Here is a 19,400-nt window from a genome sequence, read left to right on the forward strand (position 1 = left end):
GTTTGGGCACATCAGGTGCTCTCCAAATGCAACATGACGTCTGATCTCAATTCCAGCCAATTCTGAGTTGAAAAAGTCAAATGGTGCTCCTTCCCTTCCAAGCTCTGCCATGCGCCCAAACAGTGTTTTACCCCCACATATAGGGTATCAGCATACTCAGGACAAATTGCAAAACAACTTTTGGGGTCCAATTTCTCCTGTTACCCTTAGGAAAATAAAAAATTTCCGGCAAAAATATCATTTTTGTGGAAAAAAAATGTTTTTTTATTTTCACGCCCAGGCGTTATAAACTTCTGTGAAGCACTTGGGGGTTCAAAGTGCTCACCACACATCTAGATAAGTTCCGTGGGGGGTCTAGTTTCCAAAATGGGGTCACTTGTGGGGAGTTTCAATAGTTTAGGTACATCAGGGGCTCTCCAAACGCACATGACACCCGCAGACCAATCCATCAAAGTCTGCATTCCAAAACGTCACTACTTCCCTTACGAGCCCCGACGTGTGCCCATACAGTCGTTTTCTCCCACATACAGTTGTGGCCAAAAGTATTGACACCCCTGCAATTTTGTCAGATAATACTCAGTTTCTTCCTGAAAATGATTGCAAACACAAATTCTTTGGTATTATTATCCTCATTTAATTTGTCTTAAATGAAAAAACACAAAAGAGAATGAAGCAAAAAGCAAAACATTGATCATTTCACACAAAACTCCAAAAATGGCCAGACAAAAGTATTGGCACCCTCAGCGTAATACTTGGCTGCACAACCTTTAGCCAAATTAACTGCGACCAACCGCTTCCGGTACCAATCAATGAGTTTCTTACAATGCTCTGCTGGAATTTTAGACCATTCTTCTTTGGCAAACTGCTCCAGGTCCCTGATATCTGAAGGGTGCCTTCTCCAAACTGCCATTTTTAGATCTCTCAACAGGTGTTCTATGGGATTCAGGTCTGGACTCATTGCTGGCCACCTTAGAAGTCTCCAGTGCTTTCTCTCAAACCATTTTCTAGTGCTTTTTGAAGTGTGTTTTGGGTCATTTTCCTGCTGGAAGACCCATGACCTCTGAGGGAGATCCAGCTTTCTCACACTGGGCCCTACATTATGCTGCAAAATTTGTGGTAGTCTTCAGACTTCATAATGCCATGGACATGGTCAAGCAGTCCAGTGCCAGAGGCAGCAAAGCAACCCCAAAACATCAGGGAACCTCCGCCATGTTTGACTGTAGGGACCGTGTTTTTTTCTTTGAATTCCTCTTTTTTTCTCCTGTAAACTCTATGTTGATGTCTTTGCCAAAAAAGCTCTACTTTTGTCTCATCTGACCAGAGAACATTCTTCAAAAATGTTTTAGGCTTTTTCAGTTAAGTTTTGGCAAACTCCAGCCTGGTTTTTTTATGTCTCGGGGTAAGAAGTGGGGTCTTCCTGGGTCTCCTACCATACAGTCCCTTTTCATTCATGGGTTGACACTGTTGTACCCTCGCTCTGCAGGGCAGCTTGAATTTGTTTGGATGTTAGTCAAGGTTCTTTATTCAACATCCGCACAATCTTGCGTTGATATCTCTTGTCAATTTTTCTTTTCCGTCCACATCTAGGGAGGTTAGCCACAGTGCCATGGGCTTTAAACTTCTTGATGACACTGCGCACGGTAGACACAGGAACATTCAGGTCTTTGGAGATGGACTTGTAGCCTTGAAATTGCTCATGCTTCCTCACAATTTGGTTTCTCAAGTCCTCAGACAGTTCTTTGGTCTTCTTTCTTTTCTCCATGCTCAATGTGGTACACACAAGGCCACAGGACAGAGGTTGAGTCAACTTTAATCCATGTCAACTGGCTGCAAGTGTGATTTAGTTATTGCCAACACCTGTTAGGTGCCACAGGTAAGTTACAGGTGCTGTTAATTACACAAATTAGAGAAGCATCACATCATTTTTCGAACAGTGCCAATACTTTTGTCCACCCTCTTTTTTATGTTTGGTGTGGAATTATATCCAATTTGGCTTTAGGACAATTCTTTTTGTGTTTTTTCATTTAAGACAAATTAAATGAAGATAATAATACCAAAGAATTTGTGTTTGCAATCATTTTCAGGAAGAAACTGAGTATTATCTGACAGAATTGCAGAGGTGTCAATACTTTTGGCCACAACTGTATGAGGTATCAGCGTACTCAGGACAAATTGGACAACAACTTTTGGGGTCCAATTTCTCCTGTTACCCTTGGGAAAATAAAAAAATTGGAGACTAATTGATCATGTTTGTGGAAAAAATACAATTTTTTTATTTTCATGCCTGGGCATTATAAACTTCTGTGAAGCCCTTGGGGGTTCAAAGTGTTCACCACACATCTAGATAAGTTTCTTAGGGGGTCTAGTTTCCAAAATGGGGTCATTTGTGGGGGGTTTCCACTGTTTAGGTACTTTAGGGACTCTCCAACGGCAACATGACACCCGCAGACCATTCCATCAAAGTCTACATTCCAAAACGTCACTACTTCCCTTCCGAGCCCCGACGTGTGCCCATACAGTAGTTTTCTCCCACATATGAGGTATCAGCGTACTCAGGACAAATTGGACAACAACTTTTGGGGTCCAATTTCTCCTTGTACCCTTGGGAAAATGAAAAAATTGGTGACTAAAGGAACATGTTTGTGGAAAAAATAAGATTTTTTTATTTTCACGCCCGGGCGTTATAAACTTCTGTGAAGCACTGGGGGCTTCAAAGTGCTCACCACACATCTAGATAAGTTCCTTGGGGGGGTCTAGTTTCCAAAATGGTGTCATTTGTGGGGGGTTTCTTCTGTTTTGGTACATCAGGGGCTTTCCAAACGTGACATGGTGTCCGATCTCAATTCCAGCCAAAAACGTCAAATGGTGCTGCTTCCCTTCCGAGCTCTGCCATGCGCCCAAATAGTGGTTTACCCCCACATGTGGGGTATCAGTGCACTCAGGACAAATTGCACAATATCTTTTAGGGTCCTGTTACCCTTGGAAAAATAAGAATTGGGGGTGAAAAGATCATTTTTGTGGAAAAAATATGATTTCTTAATTGTACGGCTGTATGTTATAAACTTCTGTGAAGCCCTTGGGGGTTCAAAGTTCTCACCACACATCTAGATAAGTTCCTTGGGGGTCTAGTTTCCAAAATGGTGTCATTTGTGGGGGGGTTTCCACTGTTTTGGTACATCTGGGGTTTTCCAATCGCGACATGGTGTCCGATCTCAATTCCAGCCAAAAAGTCAAATGGCGCTGCTTCCCTTCCGAGCTCTGCCATGCGCCCAAATAGTCATGTACACCCACATATGGGGTATCAGCGTACTCAGGACAAATTGCACAATAACTTTTAGGGTCCTATTACCCTTGGAAAAATAAAAATTTGGGGTGAAAAGATCATTTTTGTGGAAAAAATATGAGTTTTTTAATTGTACCGCTGTACGTTATAAACTTCTGTGAAGCCCTTGTGGGTTCAAAGTTCTCACCACATATCTAGATAAGTTCCTTGGGGGGTCTAGTTTCCAAAATGGGGTCACTTGGGAGGGTTTCCACTGTTTAGGTACATCAGGGGCTCTCCAAACGCGACATGGTGTCCGATCTAAATTCCAGCCAATTTTGCATTGAAAAATTCAAACGGCGCTCCTTCCCTGCTGAGGTCTGCCATGCGCCGAAACAGTGCTTCCCCCCACATATCAGGTATCGGCGTACTCAGGACAAATTGCACAATAACTTTTGCAGTCAAATTTCTCCTGTTACCCTTGGCAAAATAAAAAAAATTGAACCTGAAGTATTTTTTTTAGCGAAAAAAAGTTAAATGTTCATTTTTTTTAAAATATTCAAAAACTTCCTGTGACGCATCTAAAGGGTTAATAAACTTCTTGAATGTGGTTTTGAGCACCTTAAGGGGTGCAGTTTTTAGAATGGTGTCACTTTTTGGTATTTTCTATCATATAGACCCCTCAAAGTGGCTTCAAATGTGATGTGGTCCGTAAAAATAAAATGGTGTTGCAAAAATGAGAAATCGCTGGTCAATTTTTAACCCTTATAACTTCCTAACAAAAAAAAAATTTTGGTTCCAAAATTGTGCTGTTGTAAAGTAAACATGTGGGAAATGTTACTTATCAAGTTTTTTGTGTGCCGTATCTCTGTGATTTAAGGGAATAAAAATTCAAAATTGAAAATTGCGAAATTTTCAACATTTTTGCCAAATTTCCGTTTTTTTCACAAATAAACGCAAGTTATTTGAATGAAATTTTACCACTAACATGAAGTACAATATGTCACGAGAAAACAATGTCAGAATCACCAGGATCCATGGAAGCGTTTCAGAGTTATTACCTCATAAAAGGGCAGTGGTCAGAATTGTAAAAATTGGCCTGGTCATTAACGTGCAAACCACCCTTGGGGCTTAAGAGGTTAAGGACAAAAAAATTTAAAGTTTGAAAAATTGCTACATTTTCTATGTTTTTGTAAAATTTTCTATATTTACTTAGATAACCACCAATCATAGCAACCGAAACAGTCTCGGAATCACTGGGATATGTTGAAACATTCCAGGGTTCTTACCATAACAAGTGATGAATGTCAGATTTAAAAAATGAGGCTCGGTCATTAACATACAATGTGGCTCGGTGCTTAAGTGATTTAGGCTAAGACTTCGACTTGGCCATTTCAGAACTTTAACTTACTCTTCATTAACCATTCTTTTTTAGAATGACTCTCTTGCTTTGGGTCATTGTCATACTGCATGATCCATGTTGTCTTGAGATTCAGCTCATGGACAGATGTCCTGACATTTTCCTTTTGAATTTTCTGGTATCATTCAGAACTATATAAACCCAAGAAAAAATGGAACCAAGAGCAGTAAAATAAAATATATGATTTTTATTGTTTTTCAAATATAATACAATTAAAATAGTGAATAATTAATGAAAAATTTCATACATAAGGGAATCAGCAACAACTAGGTAGCCACGCACAAAGGAGGTTGGAAGGAAAAGTGGCAAAGTAGTACTTAATGACATATACCAATAAAATTGGCCTTAAAAAATACAACAAAAATGATGTTCAAAAAATATTACCCACCAAAAAGGGGGAAGATGTGCAGAAAATAAGAAAAGTACACAAATATCTCTCAATAGTCCTATAAAGTGCAACAGTGCATAGTTAAGTGATCCGAAACACGGACCTACAAAATAGACCACGGACAGAGAGTATTATAGCCTGATGTCAAATGTGACTGCTACCATTATTTTCCCATAATAATGTGATCATAAATCCAGACCTACAGATTAAACCATGGGCAAAGAGTGCTTATCAAGTGTAAGTGCTATTATTAGTACTTGCTAAGCCAAGGGAAAAGTATATGCGACATAGAAAATAATAAAATAAGGCCAACCAACCTTGTTGTGACGTGGGCTGCGGGACCCCAACACGCGTTTCGCTACTTAGCTTCTTCGGGGTTGAATTTGCTGGTATCATTCAGAACTAACTGTTCTATCAATGATGGTAAGGTGTCCTATCCCAGATGCAGCAAAACAGGCCCAAGCCACCCAAAATATAATACTAGTCTACCACCACTGTGCTTCACAGATTGCATTAGTTTTTTATGCTGTAATGCAGTATTTTCTTTTCTCTGTATATACTATAACTAGATGGAGGCCCGATGCTATCACATCGGGCGGGCGGTATTGTCACGATGGGGGCAGGCTTTGCAGCGTTGAGAATCCGCCCATGTGCTCACTCACCTATCCACTCTCTCTTTCTCCATGTCCTGACTTCTCCCATCTGTGCTCTCTTCTTTGACCTGTCTACCCCATGTGCTATCCAGCTTGTCTGTTGTCTCTCTCCTTCCTGTGCTGTGTTCTCCCCTCATGTTCTGTCCCATTTAAGCTGTTTCCGCCCTGTGCTCGGTCTGTCTCACCCCTGTGCGCTTTCTCTCTCCCCATCTGCTTTCTCCTCTTATGTCATCTCTTTTTTGACCTATGTACCCCATCACTAAACAGCCAGTGCACAGCATGTCAGCTGGAATTTCTGTGACATCATCTCCAAGGTTGTGTTCGTTTGACAACTCACTGTTTCCTAGTTTAAGCAACCAACTGCTGTATTCTGTGTCTGACCGTGTACAGAACATACCACAGCTCCTGGGCAAGGGAGGAAGCAAAAGACAATACTGACATTACAGCAGGACATCGCAGAGGATACATTTTGTGAGGTAAAATATTGTTTAAAAACAGCCAGTGAAATATTTTACCTCACAAAATGAATCCTCTGTGATCCCCTGTTGTAATGTCAGTATTGTCTTTTGCTTCCTCCCCTGCCCAGGAGATGTGGTATGCTCCGTACATGGTCAGACACAGACAATTTTTAAAATGAACTTTCATTTGTGGGAAAACCCCTTTAATGTGACCGGCTTCCTCTGCCTGTAGACACGTCGCGCATCTGCCGCCGGGATCAGCCGAATGATTCTTTGCACCTGCGCTGAATTTGTGCGGGCACAGTAAATCAGACTGCTGCCATCTTTGTGCAGACAGATGGCGGCAGTCACATTAAAATTGCGCATGCTCTCCTCCTGTGTGTGTGGTGTGACGGTGTTTTGCTGGTGGTACCACGCAAGATGCTGGTACAACCAGCAGTTTCCATATTGGGACACCCATCACTTGGGTGTTCCAATAAGGCAGTCGGTGAACTAAGCCTCTTGGAATTCTGGCATCCAGAGACATCTGGACAGAGCAGGATGTCAAGACATTACAAGATAGTTATGTAGTAAGATGATGAGCAGCATCAACAACTCTTCTTTTGTTTATACCAAGATACAATTACACAAGCCTTGAATAGAACACTGTTCATTAAATAAAACAGGTCACCCACTGTCACATCTCCACCAGAACCTGCTCCTGTGCCTTGTGTCTCTGTCGCCAGGCGATGCAGTATTCAGTGTGTGGGCGGCGATTCTGATAGAAATGTTAGAATCAGAAGCTCTGGATGGCGGGCTCTGTCCAGCCATTAAGGTTAGAGTGGCTAGGACCTGTAGTGCCACCCAGTCTGACGCTATGGGTGTGTGTTCTTCCAGCTGAAGTTGTCAGCTCCCTGCTCCAGCCAAGTTCAGAGCACCACACCATACTAAGGCTTCCAGCTTGCTCATGGAAGCTGCCAGATATAGCTTAGTGTTTCCTGGCTAGATGTGCATCTTTGGCTCCTATTTGGTTTAATATACTCCTGTTTTGACCCTAGTTTTGACTTTTCTAACCGATCCTGATTTTATCTTTGACATGACCTTTCAACTTTGACCCCGCTTAGCGACCTTTCCTACCTCTGGACAGCAGCTCCTCCATGGTAGCATTCCACTGGGTCTTATTGTAAAACCGGATCTCTGTACAGGGTTTAAAGGGTATTGGGATTTCTTTGGGGTCTGCCAGATGAAGTGACTTGTGCCAAATCTGCCCAAGGTAGCCTTTTGAACCTGTGGCCTCAGGCAGACATTACACCCACTCAAAACAGTTTGTCATCCCATTGATTGAAAACACAACACTCTAATTTCACCTTCAAATTATCTGTAATCCTAAAGGTTTCAATACTTTTGCCACAGATAGTCATGTGATATTGGATTATTTTTCTTATTTAAAAAATGACAGCCTAATATTTTTGACTAATTTGTTTGATTTGGTTATCTTTTTTACTTTTAGGACTTGTGTGGAAATCTCATGTTTGGCAAGTTGGGAAAAGAGAGCCGTTTCAAGCATAGTATAAAGATTTTTTGAGTTTTATTTTTTGCTATTTATAACCAGTTAAATATATATTTCTTTAAAAATAACCTTTTTGTACAGTGGTGCAGTTGATCCAAAAGAGTCAAGCCACACACTTTCCAAATGTGACACATGGCTCATTACATTTCTTTAGTTGTGGGGGTACATGACATCACTGCTGGGGAACACTAATGTCATGGTTTACTGGGTTCTCAGATTAGTTAGCTGCAGGGTTAACTCTGATGGCCTCTTTCTGGGTCCTATGAGGCTTTTTATAGCCTCACTGTGAGACTATTCCTTGTTGTTTATACTCTGACCCTTGGCTGAGTGTGTCTGACTCTGCTGTGCTTTGTGCCTGTACTATTGTCTGTTTGTCTGGTTTTGATCTGGTTCCATCCCCATTGTGATTCCTTCCTACCGTTTCTGTACCTTCTATTGCCCGTCCTGGTTAACTGATCTCTTGCTACGTTCTGGCTATCCTTCTGATTGCCCTTGTGTACTGCGCCACCCTCTCTGTGTTTTAACCTTGGCCTGTGTAACTACGCTTGTCCCTACTACCCCTTTAACACCCCTGGGACCTCTGCTCCTCCCTGAAGTTTTCCCCCGGAGCCTCAGCAGCTGTCACCCCTTACAGCAACGCTAGGCTCCGCACACCTCCTTTGACACACTGTCACGTGACCGCAGGTCCTGTCTGCCTTCTCTTGCAAGCGGCTAGCTGCCTCTGTACCGCTAGTACCGCTTGCGCTCTCTGCCCCCCTTTGCCACGGGCTTTCCCCCAGCACCAGACGTCCAGGTCAGCCTCCTGCGCTGCCACCGGTGAGTACCTGACGGTCAGCGGGGTCTGACAACTAACAATTAATAGGAGGTTTGGAAAATAGTCCCTAAAATAATCTGTTGACTGAACATACAGTTACAACATTTAAGCTTACCTCCATGGGCCTGTATGTAATTTGCTTACATATTAGCTGCTGGCCTCTTTACAAAAAGTGGCTAAATAAGTGATTGCAACAAAGCCTCCTGAATAGAATAATGATATATTTTATGAAGGCGAGAGGTCCATGTGAACTGGGGTTGAAGCTTGTATTTTTCTTTGCTAATTGAGTCCTTGAGCAGAAACACGTTTTTCAGAAGTGCGTTTGACCTATAGATTTAGTGTTTCCATTATTATAGACTTCTTTAAAGAAATTAGCTTGGAGTTCTGTACCCTGGTGTGCATGGTCTTTATGCTCTGAAAAATACTTCCATTCTGACAATGCTGTGTCTGAAAGCTTAATTGAGTGAATCATGACAAATAATCACACGGCTTTGAATTATTATGTTTCCTTTTAGTCTGTCCTCTGTGAATTTGCGCTTTGAAATTAGTTTCAGGCTGTGATAGAGAGTTAACTGTTTCCCTGAGATAACAGCTACCAGTTATTTTTTTTTTTTTTTGGATTATTGTAGAAATTCTTCATTTTATTGAAGGGGTTTACCGATTACATAAAATTATCACCTATCAACAGAATTTGTTATAAATTTATGATCACTGGGGGTTTGACCCCACTAATCTTGAAGAAAACCATTGCTTGAAAGTTCCCTGCTTGAATAAAGTGACTACTTCTCCATTCACTTTTACGGGAGCAACAGTTTCTCTAGCTTCATTAGTCCTATAGAAGGGTCTGGAGGAGTGTAGATGCAACCTCTATTCTTCAGGATAATGGGGACCTAATGGTCAGATCCACAGCAATTATACATTTATCACATAGCTATAAAATATATTTGGTGAAAAAAAAACTTTAATCTGTGTTCTCAGTTTGCCCCTTGACTCACCAGTATCACTAGTATAAAGATTTAAATGCAAAATTTTGACTTAAAAACTCTAATGACCCTTTAGGGAACCTGTCGGCTCTTTTTTCCACTATAAGCTGCAGCCACTGCCTTTCGGGGCTTATCTACAGCATTCTCTAATGCTGTAGATAAGCCCCCGATCTAACCTGAAAGAGAAGAAAAACAAGTTTTATTATACTCACTCTGGGGCGGTCCGGTCCGATGGGCGTTGCAGGTCCGGTCCGGCGCCTCCCATCTTCATGCAATGCTGTCATCCTGCTTGCTTCGTGTCGCAGCTCCTGCGCAGGCGTACTTATCTGCCCTGTTGAGGGCAGAGCCAAGTACTGCAGTGCGCAAGTGCTGGACCTCTCTGACCTTTCCCAGCACCTGCACACAGTAGTACTTTGCTCTTCCCTCAACAGGGCAGATAAGTATGCCTGCGGAGGAGCTGCGACACGAAGCAAGGAAGATGACGACATCGCATAAAGATGGGAGACGCGGACCTGCGACACCCATCGGACCGGACCTCCCCTCGGGTGAGTATAATAAAACTTGTTTTTCTTCTCTTTCAGGTTAGATCGGGGGCTTATCTAGAGCACTTCAGAATGCTGTAGATAAGCCCCAAAAGGCAGTGGCCGCAGCTTATTGAGGAAACAAACTGACAGGTTCCCTTTAAATCAAAGTATTAGTGATTAATTTATTCTCTCTTTATTTTTGGCAAATTTTTTTTAGACATCTATTTCCTGTTCTTCTAGGAAATTCACATGAATATTAGCAGCAATAGACCAACTCATACACTATCTTTTGCACTGAAGCATTCAGTGAGCAAGTGCAAAGGTCAATGTGAAGGAAAAGAGAGCAGAGAGCTATACTATGAATAGTGAAAAGCCTATGTTATCAGTAGAAATATAAATCCGTTGGGTTCATCAATTCTTTTCTTTTAACTGAATAACAGTTAATTGAATTGCAATACTGTAAAGCCTCCAGTTGCCCTAAGAATACATTTGTAAAACTCTGAGGTCTACTAGGACTGTTTCCAACTATTTTCCAGGTCTTTAAATCAAATACAGCCTTAGTAAGGTCACAGTGATCTACCATAGAATGGACAATGACCGATAGTAACCAATAGCCAACATAACATGTGCACTGACAGACTTTGAGTTTTTTTAATAATAAAAATATATACGGTATCTGTCTAAGGGCCCCGTCACACATAGCGACTCAACAGCGATCCTGACAACGATATCAACTTGCTAGTGTGTCGCTACATGATCGTTGGTGAGCTGCCAAACAGGCAGCTTCACCAGCGATCAGCACCAGCGACGACGAGCGCTCGCGTCGATGTGTACCTTAGATACCAGCTCGCTGGTGCAGGGAGCTGGTAACCAAGGTAAACAGGGTTTCTAAGCACCGCGCGGCACTTAGACACCCGCTGTTTACCTTGGTTACCATCTCCCTGCATCAGTGCGCTGGTAACTAAGGTACACAGTGGGTTTCTAAGCGCCGCGCGGCGCTTAAAAGCCGCTGTTTACCTTGGTTACAAGCTCCTGATCGCTGGTCTCCCGCCTGCCACACGCAGCGATGCATGCTGTCCAGTGGGAGACCAACGATCAAAAAAAGTCCAGGGCATTCGAGCACGATCAGCGATACCTGGCAGGGGGGCGAGTCGCTGATAGGTGTCACACACAGCGATCTCGCTAGTGAGATCGCTGTTGCGTCACAAATCTTGTGACTCAGCAGCGATCTCACTACCGAGATCGCTGTGTGTGATGGGGGCTTAAGTAATTTGTTGATCAGGCAAATTGACTCAAACTTATTGTGTCGCTATCAGAGGTAACATTATCCTGCTGTGACTAAGACAAACAATGTGCCATATATTACATAACACCATCTGCTCACTGTCCCCTAATTCACTTGCCAGAGGCAAAGGAGGCAATATGTCGTCTGCATTTTAGTAGTATCACTGATCAGAGTCCTGCGGCCAGTTTGGTTGGTGGAGCTTTTATGTCATGTCGGACGCTGTTCACACCACAGCATCCGGCAGGCAGAGGTAGTTCCACCTCCAGCCACTATAGCCTCAGTGGCACCGGTTTGATCTTCAGGCTCTCGGGGGTTAATCCTGCTGGAGACCAGGTTGGAAGGTTAGTCACGCCCACGGTCTTTAAATAGTCATACTGGCATATGGGCGTCGCCGATTATAGCTTGTGTTTCATACCAAGTGGTTCCGGTCTGGAGTGGAGGTGTTCAAGAGAGAGAGATTCATATCTGGTGTCGTATGATCCGTCGTTATCCTTTCTCCTTCCCATATTTGTGTTTAGTTGTGCCCTGTTCACATTACTGTTTATTCCTGTGTGTGTGCGGCGCAGTGCAGTTTAAGTTCTCCCTGTCTGTCATTATTTGTGTGGGAGCTTTGGTGGTGTGACTCCTCACTGGGTGGAGGGTGGAGGGTTAAGTGCAGGGCTGAGCAGGAGATAAGGAAAGGTCGGAGGCTCAGGCATTTGCACCTTCAGCAAAAACCCTGGGTTGAGGGTCAGACAGGGTTTCCCCTAGTAAAAGGGACACCACAGGGGCCCCGGGTATTTCAGCCTTAGTTGAACTAAGCCCCCGTGACATTTTACTTCTGCTAGCAGTTCTCAAATTTTTTGCTAGGGTATAAGTTTTTTTTCTTTCTTCCAAACGTCCCTGTCCAGTCATTGCCACTTTTTCTCTTACTAGTCATTTTGTAGAACACTATAATTAACTTTTTGACACTCTTTTCAAACCCAGTTATTGAACTCTTGCCAAATAGTATGAATGAATAAAAAAGGAAGGCTGCGTCAGTTCATCCATTAAAGGGAACCTGTCACCCCCCCAGGGTGTTTTTAAGTAAAAGAGCCACCTTCAGCAGCACTAAGGCTGCACTCTGTGAAGGTGACTCTTCTGTTTCTGATCCCCAGTAACGCCAAAATATTGACTTTTATAACTTGCTCCCCATACTTGTATTGAGTCCCATAGGTATGGTATGTCCCCCTGTATCAGCCGCCTCCCAGCCGTCCATCATCCCCCTGTAGCATCTGTGCACCGCCTCCTCCTGTGTTGCTGTTGGTGTTACATGCCGGTGGACGCCTGCGCTGTGCCAACAGTTCTCGGGCATGCGCAGTGCACGCTGCCCATGAACTGACATCAGGCTATCACACTGCGGAGCGGGATCTGGGACCTTCGCAACACGCAGGCACAATAATCAGTTCACATGTAAATGTTTGGATTTTGGTAAATTATTTTGTATTAAAAAAACAATAATATTCTACCCTTTAGAAAAAATATACTGTAGTCACTTTTTATTATCAAACAAACCATCTCTGACCGATACTTTCAGTCCCTAACTTCAGTAAGATTTCTGGCATATGGAACGCCTCAGTTCGTCATGAATTAGTTTCGTTTCAACTATGCCCATTCTTCAGGTGTGAAACTAGTGTCAAAATGCCAGATTTCGTAAAATTGTTGTATAACTTGAGTTGTGCTGGAATCTTTGTGACTTTTCAAAGTTTTTTATGCCAGAATTCTGGCAGAAACGCTTCAATGAATCTGACCTTAAGTAAATTTATTTGCTCCTTCATGCCACCCCACTTCACTAGTACAAAGTGCTCAATGCAGTATTTTGACTTAAGCATTAAAGAGGTTGTTACTTATAAGTGAATTCTGAGGTAATTGTGGGGGTCAGGATGCTCTTGGTCAGAGGGAAGAGCATCTCTCCCTCTCTGGAAGACTTTCTTTTCTTTCATTACACAGGTTTAAATTGCCACCGTGTAATGCATAATTTCATCTTTAGTGACACTGTATGGAAATTCAACATGTACTGCCACTGCTTAATAGTGAGGTGAAATAAATAAATATATACAGTATACATATATAGATATTTTTTTCTATTATATGTTAATCGGCCATGTGGTTGGTTTACTGCTAGCTTCAGCTTACCAGTGATGTAGTGTCAAAGGCATGATGATACTCTGGGCAATATTATCCTGGAATATGGCTTTTATTTGGATGATACCTTCAGGTACCACCTACCTAAAGATAGTAGGATATCAATTATCCCCCTCATTTCATGGTAATCTTATCCTGTAATGGCAGTGGCATTTTTCAATAGGATAATGCAACCTAGGACTGCGAAAAATTGTTCCAGAATGGTTTGAGGAACGTGAAAAAGAGTTCAAAGAGTAGAAAGAGTTCAAGGTGCTGACCTTCACTTCCATATTCCCCAGATCTGAATTTAAACAAGCCCCTATAGAATGTGCTGATAAAATAAGTCTGTCCTGTGGAAGCCCTACTTCATAACTTATAGAATTTAAAGGATTTACTGCTAACGTCTTGGTCAGGTACGGACTGGTACTGAAATTAAGCCCTGGCATTAACATCACACAGGCCCATGCTGTGACTGTCCCCAAGGACCAGATTACTAATATTACCCCAGATGGAAGAAAGCAAGATTTACTACAAGACCAATATTTCTATTGATACCCTTGGCCTGCTGGGGTAAGTGACGGAGTCAGCAACTTTGTGTTTCATCACCACTCTTAACCGTATGGGTGTCTTGAGAACACTGATTCTGTTAATAACATAGCAGACAAGGTGGCCACAACCCAACAGTCACTTCTGGAATTTGCCAGAATTGCCAGATGGCCAGTACGGCCCTGGTCTTGGTCCTAGATACCACAGGACTCCTTCAGAGGGCTTGAAGGGTCCATGCTGGGTCCTTGCCATGAAGGGTCAACTTAGTAATGTTATATTTAGTTAAAAGTACTATAATTAACCACCATAAAAGCACTGAATCCAACATGAAATGTGATATACACTTAAACATTTTATGCAGAATTTCTTTAGATTACGGTAAATGAATGGTTCTCTTTTCTTGGCAGGTGGAGTGGATAGAACAGCAGATTGTTAAACGAAGGACGAAAAGGGATTATAAAGTTAGTAATATTCATTCTGCCTATTTCAACGATCCCAAGTGGCCAAGCATGTGGTACATTGTAAGTATTTACCTTTCTTAATATAATATGTATGATACTGCTAATTACTGCTGAGAGAATTTACAGAAACACGTATTTTATATAGTAATACTATGTTTTATTAATCTGCTGCTAAGCATAAAAATGAGTTATTGGCCTGCAAATATATTTCTCTTTATATTCCTGAAGTTAAATGTCTTTCTGGTTAAAGTACGATAATACCTTGAAAAAGCAACACCGTGATGGAGCTGTAAAAAAAAGTGCTAAACTGTCATATTTGTGTCTTAATTGAAAAAAAACGATTAGGAAAAGGTTTCAGCATACGCTTCAGTCTTTCCCTTTTCTTTCTTCATGCGAAAAAATGTGACTTAAATAACAAAAAGTTTGTATAATACTGATAAATAGTTCTCGCTGCTGATAATTGCAAGCACATTTTGTGTTTTAAAGGGAAGGTATCATCAGAAAATGGCCTATTATTTAAATTCAGGGTTTTGAATTAAACTTATTTTTAACCAGTTCAAAACTGGGCCATTCACCTCTGTTTCTCACCAGACAAATATTTGTGTTTTTCTATATTTAAAGAGCTATAATTTTTATTTGTCGCTCAGAATTAAAATAATTATATTTGCATCTTTTTTCATGATGCATCGAGCTTCATTTTTGGATTACGGTATTTTGAGACTTTTTTATTTTTTTAACTATCAGTGAAAAAACAAAAGTAATGTGTGTCTGATAATTACATTTTCCTTTTTTTATGGCGATAAAGGACCATTAAAATACATCATGAAATTTTTTCCCCTTTCTGTAACAATTAGTTTTGTATATCAGCCCATTTTTTTTTCTGTGAGGACGCAGCTGGTAACAAAGATTTGGATTGGCAGTAGCTTTTTTTTTACATACTGTACTCTTTATTTATTTTCTCCAAAGACCCAGCAGCTCTTGCTCCCTCCCTAGGCCCAGCGACAGATGACTGCTGGGTCAGGAAAGGGAAGTGCGATTAGTACTTCCTATCACAGTACTCAAAGCCCTTTTTCAGTACTGTGTATACAACAATTGTGAAGGCAAAGAGGCTAATAAGTAGTCCCTGACTTTTCTATGGGAGCTTTGCCGTGTTTGACAGCTGACGGCACACTCCCACAGCTGCAAGATGTCGTGCATCTGCTCTACTATGCAATGCAATTTTAGAACATCACTGCTGAGTTGCGGAAGTTTAAAGTCTATGGGAAGTCCAAAAGTAGTTAAAATTTTTTTGTCTCTTTTTACATCACAATCTGTATTAAAAATAAAAAAAATAGAAATCTTACAATTTACGCATTGGCCTCTAAGGCTTTTTAAACTCTAACTTCCTGTTGTTTCAGGAAACAACGCATGCACATTAATCACTACCTTTTGTATTAAAGTGTCTTATGAGCCCATGCAAAGGTCATTGTGAAGGGAGGGGGAGCAGGGTCAACTCCAAAATCACCTATTGTGATAGGTGGGTCGTGTGCTATAATCAGTGTATAGAGATGTTACCTGTCATTGTTAGATTGTCTCCAATGTTATGGATCTTTGCTGAAATGTCTTTCCAAAACCACAGGTATTATGAGTCTAAAAAAGCCCTTGCGGCTAGTGTGAAAATTGCAAGACTACCATTTTTTGAGGGGTTTTATAAAGATGATGTTATGGAAACAAATAAATAATATTTAAAATACTGGTAAAATAATACCTGAATTAAACAATAGGTCATTTTCAGATTCTAACTTCCCTGTAAAGGATATGAACACCTTTGCTGGCAATTTGTTTAGTTATTTATTTAGCTAAAATAAGTTTTTTACCATTGAGTGTCATTAAAAGTTGGAACTATTTGGCTACAACAGCCTCTGTTTTTCTCTGTACATGCAGTCTCCCGAATCTATTACAAATGGATCCATCATTCATAATTGTGAACTATGATTAATAAAAGTCTTTACAGTTAAACCTTAGTGCTCTTTCCAAAGTTCCTTTCTTAATTGTGAGAACGAAGCACAGGACCCTCTCACTTATCACAAGGAGCATAATTAATACCTTAGGAATGTTTCACGGCGTGTAGAATTTTTTTGCAGTAACGTGGATTCTGGATGCGTTCTTATCATATATTAGTATTTGCTCAGTTCTACTCTGGTAAAAAAATACTTTGTAAAGCAATATTTAATTTAAATTTCATTGTTGAAAAGTGTCATATTGTAAGTTATAGAAAATGTCTGTAAAAGCTTACATGACAGAGTTGGTTGACATTGTGAATCTATATGGATTCATTAATTTTAGCTTGGAGAAAATGGGGCACATAGAAGATAAAACATGATTGGCGCATATAATCTGTGCGTAGCCAGAACATCATGGTGTCAGTCAATTCTGGAAGGTAGAAAGACTGCGGTGTCCTTGTCATATTCCTCGCACAGTTTTGAATCCGCAAGTAGAACTGAAGCAGATACAAAAGTGTATTTTACATTTTCATATAAATGGCATGTCTGCATGTGTTACAAAGTGATCACTTGGTGTTACGCTGTCACACATCGGTTTCACAATTCAAGTTTTTTACTAACCTTGATGAATTCTATCAGAGATGTCAGGACGGTGCAATCTAGTCTGAGAGGAGAGACATTTCTGTGACAATAGAAACGCTGTGCTTCGTATCTCAGGCCAGACCATCACAGGACTATGGCAGTCCACTGCTTTGGAATGAATAAATACAGATGTAACGCTATTGAAGAAAAGCTAGACATATCGTTTTTCGCAGTGTATGACAAATGTCGGGAGGCTCAGCAGGCGTTAAATGATTTCCTCTTCCAACACATTTCACTGTGTGCATTGTCTTACATTAGCATTCTCCCATTATGTGAAAGTTTTATAGAGTTGTAAAAGTTGTATTCTGAAATCTGTGGAGGAGCACTGAGAAGGTTTCACATGTGATAGATGTGAAAAAAATATATTTCAAGACTTTTACAAAAGCATGCAGTAAAATTGTGTCATTGCTTATGGGAAACTTTGCTATATTTTCAGTTTTATTGAGAATGAAGTTTTACTTTCCCTGCCCAAACACAGTTATTCCTCTGAATGAGCATGTATACTGCCCAAGTTTCTAAAGGAGGAAAGGTACTGCCCAGAGGAGGGGTAGACATACCGCATGTGCAGCCTATTTAGCTTCACAGAGACCCATGGTGGACAGGGGTCCAGTGTGTTTTATCTTCTTTCCTTCTTCAACTCGTGACATTGATGGATGGGCCCTCTCTCCACTGACAGCTCAGGACATTGGAAAAAGGGCCACCAGAATATGTCTCTGCTTATTAGATGCCTTTATATCTAGTTAATAAGGTATTTGCTTTTCTTGAAGTGTGGTCTTCCATGGAAATCAAAAAAGAACCTCTAGCTTGGCAGACTTAGAAGGTCGGGGGCGCGGCAGCTTAGGTGGTGATGAAGCGTCAGCTTGGGCGGTGGTGAGGCGTCAGCTCAGGCGGTGGTGAGGTGGCAGAATGGTTTTTGCAGGCTTTAAGCTTTCCTGAAGACATGGGTTTTCAGGTTCCATCTGAAGGATCCAAGGGTAGTGGATATTCAGACGTGTAGAGGCGTGGAATTCCAAAGGATGGGGGATATTCGGGAGAAATCTTGGAGGCAGGTGTGTGAGGAATGAATAAGTGTGGAGGAGAGTAGTAGGTCTTGGGAGGATCGAAGATTACGTGAGGGAAGATAGTGGGAAATTACTTCAGAGATATAGGGAGGGGACAGGTTGTCGATGGCTTTATAGGTCAGTGTTAGTAGTTTGAACTGGATTTGTTGGGGAGTTGGTAACCAGTGGAGGGATTTGCAGAGGGGAGAAACAGGGAAGTAGCGAAGAGAGAGCTGGATTAGTCGGGCAGCAGAGTTGAGGACAGGCTGGTGTGGTGCAAGACAGTTGGCGGGGAGGCCACAGAGGAGGGTGTTGCAGTAATCAAGGCGAGAGATGATGAGGGCATGCACATGGGTTTTAGCAGATTGAGGGCTGAGGAAGGGACGGATTCTGGAAATATTTTTGAGTTTGAGACGACAGGAGGTGGCAAGAATTTGGACGTGTGGTTTGAAGGACAGGGCAGAGGCGAGAGTCGAGAGAGTGTGATGCCGTTTACCATAATAGATAAATTGGATAAGGGAGATACACGAGATGGAGGAAAGATGATGAGTTCGGTTTTGCCTACATTGTTTTAGGAAGCGAGAGTGAAGAAGGAGGATATGGCTGATAGACACTCCGGGATTCTGGACAGCAGAGAGGTGCCATATGGGCCAGAGAGGTAGATCTGCATGTTATCTGCATACAGGTGGTACTGGAATCCATGGGACTTTATGAGTTGTCCTAGGCCAAGAGTATAGCGGGAATAAAGTAGGGGCCCCAGGACAGAATCTTGAGAGACTCCAACAGAGAGAGGGCAGGATGAGGAGCTAGTGTGGGAGTGGGAAGCGCTAAATGTGCGATTGGAAAGGTAAGTGGCGATCCAGGACAGGGCAACGTCTTTGATGCCAAGGGAAGAAAGAATCAGTAGCAGTGGGCAGTGGTTGACTGTGTCGAAGGCAGAGGACAGGTCAAGAAGGATGGAGAACTGTTTGTTAGCTTTGGCTATGAGTAAGTCATTGGTAATTTTGGTCAGGGCGGTTTCGGTGGAGTGGTGGGGGCAGTAGCCAGATTGGAGGTTGTCAAGGAGAGAGTTAGATGAGAGGTGGGAGGAAAGTTGAGCATGGACATGCTGCTCAAGGAGTTTGGAAGCAAACGGGAGCAGGGATATGGGGCGATAGCTGGGCATAGCAGTTGGGTCAAGGTTTTTTTTTGAGGATGGGTGTGATGGCGGCATGTTTGAAGGCAGAGGGAAAGGTACCTGAAGATAGCGAT

General features: G+C 41.9%; 1 protein-coding gene across 3 annotated transcripts in view; it reads left to right on the forward strand.

Moving 5' to 3' along the window:
• The window catches only part of PCSK5 (proprotein convertase subtilisin/kexin type 5), an 810,488-nt gene that overhangs the window by 153,210 nt on the left and 637,878 nt on the right, over positions 1-19,400 (forward strand). For all 3 annotated transcript variants that reach the window (XM_073543784.1, XM_073543785.1, XM_073543786.1), the window contains exon 3: positions 14,432-14,545. In XM_073543784.1, coding sequence (XP_073399885.1) covers positions 14,432-14,545 — 114 coding nt within the window. The remainder of the gene's footprint in view (positions 1-14,431; positions 14,546-19,400) is intronic.

This window comes from Dendrobates tinctorius, unplaced genomic scaffold (assembly GCF_039654945.1).
Source record: "Dendrobates tinctorius isolate UK_male_01 unplaced genomic scaffold, ASM3965494v1 ptg000134l, whole genome shotgun sequence".
NCBI lineage: Eukaryota > Metazoa > Chordata > Amphibia > Anura > Dendrobatidae > Dendrobates > Dendrobates tinctorius.